This window comes from Trichosurus vulpecula, chromosome 1, assembly GCF_011100635.1.
Source record: "Trichosurus vulpecula isolate mTriVul1 chromosome 1, mTriVul1.pri, whole genome shotgun sequence".
Taxonomy (NCBI): Eukaryota; Metazoa; Chordata; class Mammalia; order Diprotodontia; family Phalangeridae; genus Trichosurus; species Trichosurus vulpecula.
In genome coordinates this window covers 533,497,568-533,514,408 of record NC_050573.1, presented here as the reverse complement: position 1 = coordinate 533,514,408, position 16,841 = coordinate 533,497,568, and the positions used below count along the sequence as shown (strand labels likewise).

Here is a 16,841-nt window from a genome sequence, read left to right as displayed (position 1 = left end):
TAGGGGCAAGTGGTCTCTCTAAGGCCTCATCTGGTTCTGGCTGAAATAGGCGAGAACTCTGTAAATACTACTAATACAGGAAAAATCACTTGTAATGAGGTTTCCCAGCCTATGTGGCAGAACATGTTACACCACAGAGGGAAAGAACCTCAGCCACCCCATCAAGAAGTCACTAATCCTACTAAAATAACAAGCCAGCAACAGCTGCACCATAGTCCGTAAGCAGGACAATCCGAGGTTATGAAAACATTGGCATGAGCCCAGGAGCTGTTCTTCATGTCAGTGGCTGCCAAGATGCAGAAAACAGGATCCAGGAATATGTGGCTATATCTAATGGGGCTCAGGCTACTTGTAGGGATTGGGGAAGATAGGAAAAGATGATGACTTAGCATCATTTCTAAGCTAGGTACATGAACCCATTAGCCTGCAAATAATATCCAGGATGCCAAAAATATGGCACAGCTTGCGTAGGGATTGAACATATTTTGAGGGGGAGGGGTCTATGAAAGGGCAAGACAAGGAAGTGTTTTTAAAAGGAGTTTTTCTCTGCCTTCATTCCAAAGCCAAGTATAACTGATTTGGGGGTTAATCAATACTTACTCTTCCCTCTGTCAGTATGTATAATCAAGAATCAACCACAATATCAAATTTCTTTGTATGCTTATGTTACTAGCTACTGGCGTGGGGTTCAGGCATAGTTAGGAAAATGAAAAGGGCTAAGCAAAGCTATTTCTTGATGATTAAAAGTAGTTCAGCTTGGGGTGGAATCAAAATTTATAGCTTGGAAATTCAAAAAAGCAGGTGGAGCACCAACCCCATCTATTCATGGGTGATGTTAATTAGATAGAATGAAGTCTGTTTTCAAGCTTTAGTGAAGAAGCTGGAGTCGCTATCACAGGCCATAGGTCATAAATCTAGAATCTGATAGGTCATCCAGCACAAACCTTCATTTTATAAATGAGGGAACTGAGGCATGGGGGTACTAAGTGACTTCCCTAAAGTCACACAGGTAGTAAGTAGCTGACGGCAGATTTGAAATCTCGGTTCTCTAACTTAACATTCTGTCCTTTATCTTAGCAGTCTTTCCTCTGTACAATCCTAGGACCACACCGCTTCATCTAGACAGAGGCAATTTGAAAACTGGCCATTGAATGGTATTTAACGAAGGCCTGGAACTTCTGAGATACTGAAGAGCATGGAACTTAGAATATAAGTCACACAAAAGTACAATGACACAACCATTTATCTAATGCTGACTGGAAATGCAATCAAGTTAGATTCTTCAGAAGTAAATTGCCCAGATTGGAACTGCATTAAAGCTTTGATCAAAATGTCCATATTCTGACATACAGATCCCACTGCAAGCATGTATTTTAAAGGCAAATATATATTTCCATCTTAGACAGAAAGATCCTATATACACCAATATATTCATAGCAGTATTTTGTTGTTGTTGTTGGGAGCAAATAAGTAGAAGCAGAGTTGGTACTTGCCAGTTTCTAGATGACTAAATGAACTGTTGTACAGGAATGTAATGGGATCTTACTACACTATAAGAAATGATTAATATGAAGAATTCAGCAAAATGTGGGAAGATGTATAACCTTGTACAGAGTGAAGACTGAAGAACCAGGAAAATAATTACTATAACTGCATAAAAAAGGATAATAAATGAAATTGAAACTGTAATTATAATGACCAAGCTTGGCCCTAGAGATGAACTGAGAGAATAGATGCACCTCCTTTCTTTCACTAGGCAAATGGAGAACTATGGGTATGAAATGTTACATTTGTAGTTAGAAAAGATCAATATATTGGTTCATTTTGATGAACTCTGTGTGTGTGTGTGTGTGTGTGTGTGTATTTTTAAACTTTGCTACAAGTAAAGGCCTGCTATGAAGGGGAAAGGAATGTAATCAGAAATGAATGTGATTTTAAAACAAAAAAAATATCAAGAAGACTAAAAGATGGTAGCCTTTCCAGGAGGTTGAGCCCTATTATAGGTAAGATGGACACATATGAGTGAATAGTCAAATCCCTAGGAAATGGATTGGCAAATCCTAACTTGGACCTGAAGAGGCAGGTTCTGGTGCTGGAGCGAAAATACAAGTAAATAAAAAAGCCTGATAGAGTGGGTACAGTGGTGTCTGCAGAACACAAAAACAAAAAAGACCAAGACAAATGGGGATTCTGGTGGCTAAGGCAAGAGTTCTGGACTGAGAAGTCCCTACCAGATTGAGAAGTCAAAATGCAGGGAATTCCAGGGCTCTGACTGGGCTTGCCAAACGTTCCCTTTTTTCCTTCTGTCTTTTTTAGGTCAGTTGCTTAGGGCAATGATGAACTATGGCAGCCATGGATTGAGCCTGACCAGCTCCCTCTGGACTCAGCGACCGCAGAGCACCCAGATGAAGGTAACCAAAGCTTACTTCTTCAAGGGTCAAGAATTTACATGAACTATTTTGGACAGAAATTTTTCTGAAATGTATTGACACACCTCCTTGCCTTGGTAAATACAGTATACTACATGTGATGTAACTTTTTCTTGATGACTGAGAATTACTGGGAAGAGCAGATATCCTGCCGCACTATAACACAACAGGGATCACAGGAGGTTGAAGGGAACTGGGTTACTGAGGACAGACATATAGGCCATCGTGCTCTGTGAGTTCTTACATTTGTTTTTAGACCATTTTTATCTCCTGCCCAATGTCTGTCCCCTCTCATTTCTTGCTGAGGAAATGATGCCTGTCTAGAAGTGCCCTTCCCCCAGCCTTTAATGTGCTGCTGCTTCAAGGCTGCTGTGGACTTAGAAACCAGATAACTAAGCCTGTTAGAACCGTATTTAACATAAGACTAAGGAGGATCCAAGAACAAAGAGAATTAATTTTGTGACAGCCCCCTTTCTCTGTTATTGCTTTATTCTTGACTGTGATCTAGTGCAGGTTAGTTACGAGATAGCCGGGGTTTCTGGATAGTGATCAAAGAATACGCAGGTATCACTGACTTTACTGGGTCACAAGAAAAAATAATCTCCAGAAAGGACTGGGGGGGGGGGGGGGGAGTAGTAATTAGCAGCAGGCCGTAGCAGTAGTGAGTGGTTAGTTAGCAGGATGGAAGAGAACAGGGTGGGGGAGGGAGGGGAATAAGCATTTATTCAGTGTCTGGTATGTTTCAGGCACTAGGCTAAGGCTGTACAAATGTTCTCTCCTTTTACCTGCACAACCCTGAGGGGCAGGTGCCATCACCATTCCCATTTACAGTCAAGGAAATGGAGGTAGATGGAGGTTAAGTGACTTGCCCAGAGTCACACACTGAGTCTTCTTGACTCCGGGCCTGGCACTCTACCCCCCCGTGCCACCAGCTGCTGCCACAGAAGTCTTATCACCACTATCACCACCAGCAAAGCAACTTGGAGTCAGGAGACGGGGGTTTGAATCCTGCCTCTGACACTTAGCTGCTGGGCATCCCCTATTACTATCCATCCAATAAGGATGATGATACATAATACCACAGTGCTATAAAACATGAGCTATTACCAACCTCAATAATAATCATAATACCTTCCACTTACAGCTTCACTTGTCTTATTTGGTCCTCACAATAACCCTGAGAAGTAGGAGGGCCAGGCATGGATATTCCCACTTGACAGATTGGGAAACTGGCCCAGGGAGGTACAGAAGAACCAAGGAGGCTGAGATTACAGCCCCCCAGGAGGACACTGTATGCCGTTCTGGTCACTAAATCTGAGGACATAACAGGGCTGCTGGATGAAATCAGACTAACCTGTCTGGTGAGATGAGGACCTAGAGAAAACATGACAAAGTCGATAAAATTGTGAAGGGCACAGGAAGAGCAGGAATCCACTCATCCATTGGGGTTCATCCTTGAACTGCAGTGTTTTTGGTCTGCTAAGCCAGAGAAACAAGTTGTGAGGGTATACAGGACCACTAGCTCCCAAGCACCAAAGAGCCCCCCAAGGTCGAGAGATACAACTGATCAAAGTCCAATGAAGTCCTATTTCCTTCTGTGGAAAGTGAGGTACACATCATTCGCAAGTGGTGGAGTAAACCGAAAACATGAACGGGTTCCCAAGAAGTCTGACTGCTAAGGGAGGTTAAGATGTTTTGGAGATACCCCGAACTTTTCAAGTGTCAAGTTATGAAGTGTTAGACACTGAGCTCAATGGGTGCCCTCCCCAAGACAAATCCTTTGGTGCCCTCATCAGAGATGGAATATGCATATGCAGTATGGCAATTCTTAGACTCAAAATAAGAATAAATTATATGATGGAATGGTGTGGGATTCTAGAGTGCACAGATAATCTCCAGGATCACACGGTGATGCCAAAGACGGGGAATACCACTCCCAGGAAATAGATAAGAGAGTAATAGCCTGTACAAGGGGAATTTCTTTAAAAAGAAATAATTAATAATTAGAGGCATAGTCCTGAAAGCGTTCTTTGTAGGCAATGGCCTTTTAAGGGACTTCAAATGGTCTAACCACTTGGTAATTGCAGGAGCGGAGCTCACAGCAGCAGGAAGAACAATTGTTAATTATAGTGTTCCTTAATATCTGGCTTTATTAAATATAGGGCACTTTGTTTAAATAATATGAAAGTCACGATTATTAAAGGCCATGGCTAAAGCCAGGAGATTGAAAGGTAAAGGCTCAGCTGGTCTCCTGTTCCCAGCCTATCTAAAAATACAGAAATGATGAAATGGTATTGGTTTGATAAGATTCCCCTCTCTCTCTTCCTCCCTCCCTCCCTCCCTTCTCCTTCAGTCACAGCTGAATGTTGTTTCCATTTAATATATTGTTTCATTTCCTGGATTTTATTTCACCAAAGAAAACCCCCTCATATCTTTAGAGGAAATGACTGGAAAAAAAAGAGGGAGAGTTGGGTAAATCTTTTCTTTTTATTTTCGGGAGTTGGGGCAAGGGGAAGGGAATCTGATAAGCTACAGTTAACAGATCATGTGGCTAGATGGCACAATGGACAGAGCACCAGGCCTGCAGTCAGGAAGACCTGAGTTCAAATTTGGCCTCAAGACCCATTCTAACTATATGACCCTTGGTAAGTCACTTCATCCTGTTTGCCTCAGTTTCCTTATCTGTAAAATGAGCTAGAGAAGAAAACAGCAAACCACTCCAGTATCTTTGCCAAGAAAACCCCAAATGGGGTCACACAGAGTCAGACACGATTGAAATGACTGAACTACAAACCAAACCAGATCCCAAATATCTGTCAGTGTGGGGCATTATATTCCCATCCTATGAACTATTTCCAAATTGTAACAGAATCAACCCCCCCCCCCCGCCCACCCCACAAATATGATCGGAAGCAGCAGCACGGCAGGGGGCCGATTCTTAATTCAGAATTGTTGGTGGAGGGTTGTGTGAGAGCCAAGAAAGATGGGGTGTTTCCAGGGCTTGTGAGAATCAAAAAACATCCTGGTACCTTGGAGCTCATCTAGTCCAACGGCCTCATTCAGAAACAAGGAGACCGAGGCCCGAAGAAATGAAGGCCCTTGCCCAAAGTCACACTGCGAACAGGAGGACCTGGAGCAAGACTCAGTTCTCCTGACTCCCAATTCATGTTGCGTCTCCACATGATGTCCATGGAGCTTGCTAAAATGGACACTCTGCACATGGCAGCTCAGTCTTATGGCCAGGGTGGATATTCCCCTTGCTTTGGTTTGCCCTGTTTGCCTTCCTTCCTCATTGCCTAGCGCAGGGCCTGGCACACAGTCGGCACTCTGGACGTGCTTGTGGACGTTCACAGTGACTGAGCCAGGCCACTTTCTTTGTTGCCTTTATGCATCCTTTTATGCTGCCACTTACGCGTGACCAGCCTTTCCCTAACGAGGAAGATTGGGTGCCTTGCTAGGACAGCTGCAGCAGTAACATCAGAAGGCTCTTCTCATGCAGGATGATGTTTTAAAGACCCCTGTTAGTACTGCTTGACTCCTATTGGCGCCACCAGGCTGAAGATGTGGGGGACACGACAGGAAGAGGGACCAAGCCTACCCAGCCATCCTGCATCCTCAGCCTGCTTTTTAAGCCTCTCTACCACCTGGCTCTGGCCTACCTATTTCATTCACATCCCATCGTGCAGTCTAAGTTTGATCTCAAACTAAAAGCAGTTCCCCAGACTGGACACTCCATCATTTACCTCTGTGCATTCCCATGAGCCACCCCCGCCACGCTAGGAATGTAAACCCTCCTTAACGTCCTTCTTCTCTTCTCAGAATTCTTATCTTCCTTCAAGGCTGAGCTCAGAAACCACATCTGGCTTCTTCGTTCCCCGCTCCCAGCTGCCAGTGCTCTTCCCTTCCTCCAACTACTTTGCTAATTAAGCGGTAACCCCCAGTAATAACAAGAATGAGCTGACAGTTAATATTTCCAAAACACTTGGCATACATTTTCTCATTTGAATCTCATAACAACTCTGTGGAGGCCCTATAAGTATGGTGACTCCCATTTTACAGATAAGGAAACTGAGGCAACTAGGCAAAGTGACTTGTCCAAGGTCATACAACCCGTATGTCAGGCGGTGACAGATAGATAGATAGATAGACGGACAGACAGACAGACAGACAGACAGATAGATAGATCTGATCCCAGGTCTTCTTGACTTCTAGTCCAGGATTCCACTCTCTCAGTCAGAGGTTCTCAAACTGATTGGTCTTTGAACCTCTTCACACTCTTCAGGAACATTAATCATTGAACTGGGCTGCGGCAGTGTTGTCCTCAGGTTCAGCTGAGGAGTGAAGTTTTCTTTCATAGTTTTTCTGTTTCCTTTTTTGCTGTCAATAGCCACATCTCACTGCTGTCTGCATCTGTATCTCTAGCGGCACCTTCTCCAGTCTCCTTTTAAAGTTTGACTCCTATCTTCATTTGGCTGAGAAATCAGATGCCCAACGGTGTTGTGAGGTTTGTAAACTAAGTGACTAGGCCCTGAGGGAAGGACCGAGAGGCTCCTTTATACGAGTAAAGTGTACAATTAGAAAATTCTGCCTTTGTGACATCAGCTTTGGCTAGGACCCTTTGCGGCTCTCGGCTCCTTTCCAGATGGCTGAAGGACTGCCAGATAAGTGACCTCAGGATAAGTGAGGTGTTATTGTACAAAAATCTGAGGTATGATTACTATTACTGGCCAAGCATGGATTTTTTCAGACACACCCTCACAGATGGATAATCATGGAAATCCACATTAGCACGATCTCTGAAAAGTCAGAACAACAGATTTTCTTTACAAGTGCTACTAAAAGTGTAATAGCACCAGGGGAGAGGAATCTAGTCTAAATTGTTCAAAAGTTCCATTTCTACTCTTAAGGCCTCTTGGTGTTTTGCTTTATTTTCTTGTTCTGACGACTCTACTAAGAGCCTTTGAGGTCGACAATGCTGCCTTTATTTTGTGTAGTCTCCCCTTCTATGATTAGGTCAAAAAAGTTTCTTTGGGTGGGAAGGATTAATTCCTCCCTGTGAATTCAGAAGCTGGAACAGTGTGTGCTAGCTCTGTAATCCCACAGAGAATAACATATTTGGCCTCTAATAAACTAATGCTTAGTACTACCAAAAAAATATGTTAGTTATGCTGGCAACCTTTATACCCAATAGCTCTTAAACTGACGACAACAGTTAGTGATCTTGGCTAACTTATCTTCCCTGCTCACTTTTTCTTCTCTCTTTTTAAAAAAAATTATTTTATGTTTAATTTATTGAATAAAATAAGCATTTCCATAACATAGTACAATAATAGTACAATAAACTGCAAATCTGCCATGCACAAAGTTGAGTATAATCCTAAATAAAAAAAAAATGGACATTTGATGAACTGAAAGACTTTCAGGTATTTGTAACAAAAAAAGCAGAAGAAATATAAGGAAATAATTAAAGACTAATTATAAGGTACCGATTAAGGTCAAACTGTTTACTTATGGTATACGAAAATGTTATTAATATTAGTAATTAGTTATTATTAGTAATAGTATTCTAAAAACTTATCATTGCTAAGGTTTGAAAGAAAGGTTGGGGCTGAGTTGTGTATGATCATGTGATTTTAAAAAACAAAAATGGGTAGGAAAACATTAAAAGGAGAAATTATCTCACAAAAATGGGGTGTGAAAGGAAGAATCAATACAGAGGAAGCAGGTAGAGGTACAGAGCTGGTAATATTGGAACCTTGCTCTCATCTGGGTTGAAGAGGAAACAACGTATGTATCTGAAGAGGTTTAGAAATCTTCTGAACTTCTAGAGAGGTGAGAAAACTGGGGGAGAGGGTGGGCGAGGGACTTTTCCTGTTCTTTCTGAAGATCCAGGACAGCACTTTCTTCCTTGACAATCTTAGCAGGATCTCACCTTGGGATTTGCTGTAGAGGACTCTTTGGAGCCAGATATTTAAAAGTACAAGACTACAGTCAGGGGCACCTATCACTTCCATGGAAATTCAGAAGAGATAATGCTGAGGTTCCTTTTCAGATCTTTCCCCAGCTAAGCAGTATGGTGCTTATTAGGGACACAATTTCCCCCACTGGTACAAGGGAACAGGTTTATTTATGAGATTAGTATCAGCAATGGATAGCTGAATGTAACTCACAATCCAGATCTCGCTTCTGCCCCTAATAGCTTAATTATAAAGTTAATTATAAAAAATATATATCCTATTTTTCTTGGCCATTGGCAAAACCACAAAGTATTCTTCTACCATTTTTTTCTGCACCCCCCTGTCCATCACTCAGGTTCTTTTTCTTTCCCCGCTGAAGAGGTACCAAGAGGCCTCATGCTGCTCTATGGCTGTCCAGATCCATTCACTAGGAGATTCAAACCACCTCTCTCCTCCCTCCACTCTCACTTCCTCAGTGCCACAGTAGAGCTTTAGGTATTAGAGGGAAGGAAAGAACTTGATTACACTGATTCTCACTGAGGTATGAAAGACTGATAGAGGGCCTGACTCTCTCAGGGATACTTGAAGGGCAGCTAATAAGATATTCTGTAACCTCCTAGAGGGTAGGAATATTTTAAATTTTTTTTGAGTATTTCTCAATGCTTTCCTTTAGCTAGTTCTTAACAAATGATTGTTAGTTGGACCTGAACTTCTGAATTAGAAAGATTTTTTTTTGGAGGGGCTTGCTAGAACCCTTTAAATTACACTCTGGTGTAATAATAGCAGTAGTTAACATTTACGTGTTTTAGGGTTTGCAAAGTACTTTACATACCTATCTCATTTTAGCTTCACGACAACCCTGTGAGAGGTGATACCATCATTCCTATTTTACAAATGAGAAACCTGAGGCTCACTTGCCCAGACTCACACAGCTAGCAATTTGAGTCTAGGTTTGAATTAAAGTCTTTCTGACTTCAAGGCTAACACGTTAATACTAAACCAAGCTGACTTTCTATGCTGCAGGTGACTGTTTGGTATTCTTATTCTTGTAACTAATATTAAGAGCACTATTTCCATAAATGATAGCAGACCCAATAACTAAACATAGTGAATGGTCCATAGCTAGGTCTACCTGACTGCTATTTATCCAGAAATCAAGAGAAGCTCAAATGATCAGAAGTATTTCCATAATCCTGCACAACACCCATATTCCCATCCCCTCCTTCATCCTTAGGAAGCTCCTTTTCTTCTCTCCTCTTCAGGCTCACCTTATCTACTGATCCCTTCACTTGCTCTGTCCACGTCTCAGCTTATCATCCAATATTGTTGTATCTCTTAACCAGATGACCTCTGAGAGTCTATCCAGCTCTAAATTTATTATCTGATGACAGCTCTAGAAAGAGTTATCTACCCTTGCTCCCTCTACGTTCTCATCTTTCACTCATTTCTCAGCCTCCTGCCTTCTGGATGCCAATCCTACCATTCTGTTGAAAGGTTACTCTCTTCAATGCTAAGTCCAATGACCTTTTCTAAGTTTTCATTCTACCTGCCCTCTCTACAGCTTTCAAAACTTAACTGTTCTTGCCTACTTACTCCTCATTTCTTACAGCACAGCAGTGTTCCATCACAATCACATACCACAGCTTGTTCAGCCATTCCCCAATTGAGGGGCATCCCATCCCTGCAATTTCCAGTTCTTTGCCACCACAAAGAGAGCTGCTATAAACATTTTAGAACATAGAGGTTCTCTTCATTTATTTCTGACCATGTTTGGAAATAGACCAAGTAGAGGTATTGTCGAGTCAAAGGGTATAGGTAGTTTAATAACTCTTTGAACATAATTTCAGAATGCTCTCCAAAATGGTTGGGTCAGTTCACAATTCTACCAAGAATGGATTATTGTCCCAGTTTGTAGGAATTTCACACTTAGCATGTCCAAAATGAATTTCAGTACCTCTTCTACATAAACTCATCCTTCTTCCCAGCTTCTCTATTTCTGTTGAGGGTACTACTGTCCTTCTAAATCAGCAAGTTTCACAACCTTGATCTGTGACTCTTTTTTCTTCCTCATCACCAAATTTTGACAATTTTACCTCCACAACTTCTGTTATAAACTTTGTATTTGTATCCAACTTTCTTGCCATGACTTTCCAACAGAATTTTAGTTCATACTATCAAGCTGCTGTTCATTAGAAGACCGTGAAAATCTGGTGGTGCAAACGTAGCATGTGTGCAAGGCTATGCCTGACTTTCTTCTCTTCTATCATGGACTCCCAGATGGAGTGTGCCCACTTTCCTGAAAGATTCACAGCACTTCCACTCAAACAACCTATTTCTTGCTATTGGTGAGAATCAGATTAATTTAGAATAGAATTTCCCTTTGTTGTTTCTTCTGCTTTTTGAAGGATGAAATTATCATTAAGGCAAATCACGAAAATTTTAGTTCTGTTTATGGCAGAAAGAAAATTCTAGCAGACATCAAGAAAACTGAAGTTCCCCTATCACGACTCTATCAAGCCTTTGTGCCAGGCTTATAGTCTGTTCTCTGAGCTTCTAATTTATTTCTATGTCCAAGGGTTTGCAATAATTCCAGGATGATAGACCTTCTGTTTTGGCCTCTATTAATCTTTACCCCAAAGCTCTCCATGATCTTCCCTGCTCTTCTTCCTACATTTCCTTACATAAGTATGATTTCTAAATAGACAATGCTCCCATCTTTCTCCTCGATTACTCTTCCTCCCCATATCTTTTAACTATTTTTGCTTCTTTTAAATAAGGTATACCCTTCCAGAGTTATAGTCTTTTTTTTTTCTTTTTTGGCAGGGCAATTGGGGTTAAGTGACTTGCCCAAGGTCACACAGCTAGCACATGTGTCAAGTGTCTGAGGCCACATTTGAACTCAGGTCCTCCTGACTCCAGGGCCGGTGCTCTACTCACTGTGCCACCTAGCTGCCCCCAGAGTTATAGTCTAATCATGGATCTCATGCCACCAAATCTCAGTGATATTTAATAGGTCAAATTTCTTCCTCTGCATTAGGATCTCTAATTAGTCTTGCTTATTAGCCATATGTTCTGCATATGTGTATAGACATTTGAGGTCACAGATTTTATTATTAGCTTTTTTGTTGGATTTTGTCTCCCCTGAATTCTGGTTGTCTCAACTGCTATTCTTATACTATAACTATTGTCTATGGCACCTAGGTTAATGGATATCTCTACATCTAGAGTTATAGGTAATTTCCCCTTCTCTGTTCCTTTTCAATTAGTAGCATGGTTGTTTAGATTTGTAAGATTCCTAGAAATACCTTCTCAGCAGTCATTGTTATGCATACATCATCCTTGATAGGAGCCTGTTCATTCCTATATTTTAAGCTTTAGAAATTCCAAACCCATTTTCAGACACCATCTTTTTAACCAGCTGCTCTTTTCTTTTTTTTAAATTTTAATTAGATTTTTTATTTTTAGTTTACAGCACTCAGTTCCACAAGTTTCTGAGTTCCAAATGTTCTTCCCCTCCTTCCCCTACCCCCTTGCCCCCAAGACGGTATGGACTCTGATATATGTTCTACATATACCTTCGCATTAAACTTATTTACACAATAGTCAAGTTGTAAAGAAGAATTATGACCAATGGAAGAAATCATGAGAAAGAAGAAACAAACCCCCTCCCCAAAAAAAAGAGAGAGAGAGAAAAGAAAAAAAAAGAGAGCAAATAGTTTGCCTCAGTCTGTATTCAGACTCTGTAGCTCTTTCTCTGGATGTAGATAGTTCTTCCTATCATGAGTCCTTTGGAGCAATCAGCTGCTCTGGAAGGCCATCCCAGTGTAAGAAAGTACAAGCCTGAGCAGGCCCTACTGTTTGGGAGACTTTGAGTGTGAGCGTAGTGATGTTACATATATATGTCTATATGTCTGTCATCTGAGAAACCAACTGGCTATGTTTCAAAGGTTGGCTGCAGGGTTATTGATTTTTCAATGGCAGCAACTCTCAAAGACATACTAAGAAAATTAGGGGCCATGACCTCCATGAGTGAAGGGAGTAAACCCATTGATAAAATCAATGCTCCTTAAAGTACAGAAATATACTTTACCAAATGAGGTAATAATTGTAAAGCACTTAGCACCGTGGTTGGCATTTAGTAAGTGCTATATAAATATGAGCTATCATTGTTATTAAGTATCTGTATAGACAGGTATAGCTATAAATGGCTGCTCCTGGTTAATAAAAGTATTCAATTAACCAAAAACTTTGGTTTTCAGAACACAAGTGAACATGTGCTACAAAATGGGGACACAGAACCCAAGAGCTCCTTAAGGTGTCAGGTGTACCTTGTGATTTGCGAAAGTGCCCCCAGATGCTCAGGGTTAGAAGGGAATGAAGAGTGTGAGGGGAGAGGGATGAGAGACTGCATGGAATACCAAATCTACTGCCTCGCTGTTATGCAAATCGATGAACAGCACAGCTAACTGAGCCAGGATTCTAAAGGGAGCAATTTCCATTGGTATCCATGTGGATGTCACTAAAAGTTATTGGTTCAGTGCTCCTTCTGTTTCATGGTTTACCAAGCACTTTAAATACATCGTCTCATTTAGTCCTGAAACCTATGAAGTAGTCTAAGTGTTATCATTCCCACTGAACACTAAAAGAACCTAAGACTTGAAGAAGGTAAATGATTTCATTAACTTAACTTTCACGGTCACCACTGACAAAAGGACAGTTTAACTGAGTAATAAAATAAAAAATTCCTCCAAATGCAAATCAAAAATCACCTTCCCATTATTTCCTCAGGGTCAGAATCTTAGCTATTGGCGTTGTGCTTCCCTACTTCAAGATACCAGTTGACTTGCTTTTCCTTCATAATGAATGTTAAGCAAAAGAAACATGCCTGTCCCTAGTTGGGAATATCATTTTCATTGGGAATCTTCATAAGGAACAAGTTAGGAGACCACTGGATTCCTCGAATGAGAGGAAAAGAGAGGAGTGATAGAAAAAGGGAAAGGGGGGCGGGAAGAGAAAGGGAGGACCTATCACTGAATCTGCCAGGGTTTTGTGTTCCCTGGCAGAACTTTCACAAACAGCTGGTTCAGATGGTTTCTGAGAATGGAATTTGGATTTCTGGATCACAGCTTAAAATACAGGAATGATAAGCTCATGGCCACGGCCAGTGTGCGCCGAACAAAGATTATTCAGAATATATTTGCTGGGAGAAAAAAGGGAGATAGGGAAGAGAGGAGGGAGGAGATAGGAAGAGAGGAAAGGAGAGAGAACAGGAAAGAGCAACATTAACAGCTGGGGGAACCAGGAAAGATCTCGTGTAGTAGGCAGCATCTGAGCTGAGCTTTAAAGGAAACTGGAAAATCCTATTTTCTGGAATGAGGACTTTTTACTTCTTGAGATTGCCAGTCAGTAGGAAATCAAAACCAAACCAAACCAACAACAATGACAAGTCAAAACAATCCCTTACTTTTTGTCCTTGCTTGGGACAAGTGACCTTACTTAATTGGAAAAGGGATTAAATTAATAATGATTTTTAATTTCACCACAGCCCATGGTTTATGGTTTTCCATAAGCAGCTAAAAAGCCATGTGCAAAGCTGTTAGCCTAGTTAATGTCAAACCTTCGCCAGGGTCTGGGAACATCCACCACAGTCCCCTTCCTCTGTCTCTGATTATAAATACTCAGTTTCTAAAAATACACATACTTTGTGCAACTTAACATGCAGTCTCTCTGATGTGGAACTTCCTAACAGCCCAGTGTCTTCTAGGTGAAGTTAAATGCAACTATGCGATCTCTTGTTATGGAAAAGTTAAAGCAATGCCATCTGTATTAAGGCTTTTGGATAGAGTGACTGCTCCTTATGCAGACTTTCACTGGGCTCAGTGCCATCTTTTAAAGATCCCAGAGACAGCTAAGGCATGTGAAGCCATTTCAGGTAAACTTGGGTTGGACTACACTATTCAAACAAGCCAGCTGGAATGAAACAATATACTGTATTTAGCAATGACCAGAAGGAAATTTTTCAGGAGGTTAGGCTGGTTTCTCTAGTTTGGGACCTTCAAGTAGGTCTCTGTTTCCTAAGTGCCATCAGTAAGGTGGAGAGATGATCCCAGAGGTTGGCAAAGATTCTTACCTAATGAGGTAGTCCAAGGCCAACTCAGCTCCAGACGGTTTTTGAGGATTTTCTTTTACAACGTGAATCCCTGCTTCCCGAAGTTGCTTCCTTTCTTCTTTCTTCTTTTCCTTCTTCAGTTTTCTTTCCAAGGTTCTCCTTTCCTCTGGGGTCAGTTCCTGCTCATCTTCCTTTTCCTCATCACTTGCTGTATCCACCTGAAAATAACCCAAAAAACTCTGCGTTGGTTCCATGGAAGGAAGGGAAAGTCACAAAGTAAACACTTTAAAAGAAACAGCATTCACAATTCTCTGGGATTCTGTTCATCTGAGAGCAGAGGTCACTGAAAAAAAAGCAGAGGCATATATTTGTGGTGGCCAATGATAAAGAGAAAGCTTTGCCAACACATTTAGAGCAGCACTTTCTGAAGGGGCAAAAACTGGAAACAAAGTAAGGGAACATTGATTGGGGAGTGGCTAAGCAAGTTGTGAATGTTACTGTGTTGCAATGAATGACAAACAAGAAGAATGTGAAGGTTTATATGAACGGAGGCAAAGTGAAGGAAGTAGAGCAAGGAAAACAAGAATTACAACGACAACAGACTCAAATAAAAACAACAAAACAATCAAAAACTGGATGTTGTCAAGCTACGATGACCAAATTTGAATTAGAAGGAGAGAGATGAGAATTCACTTCCCTCCCTTTGTGGAAGAAGGGGGGCACTACAGAGGTGGAATGAATACCGCATATAAGGTTGGAATTGGTCATTATGTTCAGTAGTTTTATTGACTCATTTTTTTTGTTTGTTTTAAATTTCTGTTATAAGGGATGGTTCTTTGGGGGAGGGAGGGATCTATTAGGAGAGGTAAATGATGTAAAACCAAAAATAACTTTAAAGGGTATAAACATTTGTGTGTCAATTGGTACTTGACAACACAGTCACCTTTCCCCATTATCCATTCAATAAAAAATTATTGAGGGCCTAACATGCACAGGATACTGTGCTAGACATTGGGTAGAGGTACACAGTTGAGAGAAAACGTGGTCCCTACCCTCATAGTTCTTATAGTCTAGGAGGCAATAAACTCTACCTGGAAGCTACAAGGGTTTGACCCTTCCAAAATATCTGACTTTCTACCTCTTGTTCTGGGAATAATAATCAAAGCGACATGACTATTCCTGGAAAGGACATGTCAACAAATTGACCTGCAAGTCCACTCGCCATTTCAGTGACTTTCCAAACCAAAACCCCCTCTCTGGCCACCACTCTCTCATATATACTGTCTTCCTCTATTAAAATATAAGCTTCCTAAGAGCAGGTAATGTCATGCTTTTTAAAATTCATATCCTCAGTGCTTAGCATAGTACCTGGTACATAGTTAATACTTACTATTCATTCATTCATTCTTTCATTCATTCATTTGTACCATGTGACCAGCATATCAAAAGCTGTTATGACAGTTTAAATCTTTATAAAAGAAAAAAAATCTTTAACTCCCAAACACGCAGGCAAGAACCATGGGGAAAGTTAAGGGGCAGACAGCTGCCATATTAAGTCTTCACAATCCAGTCACTAATGTTTCCTCTTTGCACTCGTAAAAAGAGGTAGGTATCCTATAATGAAAAAGGCAGGGAGTGGAGAGAAGGGAGTACTGAGCAAAAGTATGGACTGTTCCCTTCTTCACCTCTCTAAGTCCCTTTTCTTCCTCACTCGATGCTGTGGCCTCCTTTGGTTCCAGAGGAAACTGAATTTATGGATCTATACACAAAGCATGGGCAACATCAGGTAAAATGCTTTTCAGCCTGCCTTTTAAAAAGAGGGAGAGAGAGAGAGAGAGAAGGGTGAAGGAAAAGAAGAGGGAGAGATGGGAGGAGGTAAAGGAGAGGGGGAAGACAGGGACAAAGAAGAGAGAGAAGGGGAAAGAAGGGGAGAGAGTAAGAGAGACACAGAGAGATAGAAAGAAAGAGCACCCAATGCTTAACTCAAAGGAATGTCTTTTTAGGGGCAGAATTGCAAACATTAGCAAGGGAGAAAGTTTTAGGCAGATTATCTATCTTTGCCTACTCCTAACAGCCTCTGGTAAATTTCAGGCTGGAGATAAACGTAAGGGGTGATCCTTTGGTATTTTATTGTACTGGAGTGAAATAGTTTTCATTTAAAAAGTAGTAACATTCATAACAAGCCTGCTGGGAGAAGGGGTGAAAGAAATATAACAACAAACCAACAGAAACCAAAACTGACCCAAACCAAACACTTTCATTCCTGTAGCTTTTCAAAGATTATTCCAAGGGCTGCTTAATAATAATGATAATGATAATGATAATAATAATAATAATGCCAGTTTA

General features: G+C 41.0%; 1 protein-coding gene across 1 annotated transcript in view; it reads right to left on the bottom strand.

Annotated features, from left to right (window-relative positions):
- Window positions 1-16,841, bottom strand: part of C1H7orf50 (chromosome 1 C7orf50 homolog) — a 368,607-nt gene that overhangs the window by 79,605 nt on the left and 272,161 nt on the right. Inside the window, exon 5 of the mRNA XM_036748720.1 lies at window positions 14,517-14,713. Within this exon, the coding sequence (XP_036604615.1) occupies window positions 14,517-14,713 (197 nt within the window). The remainder of the gene's footprint in view (window positions 1-14,516; window positions 14,714-16,841) is intronic.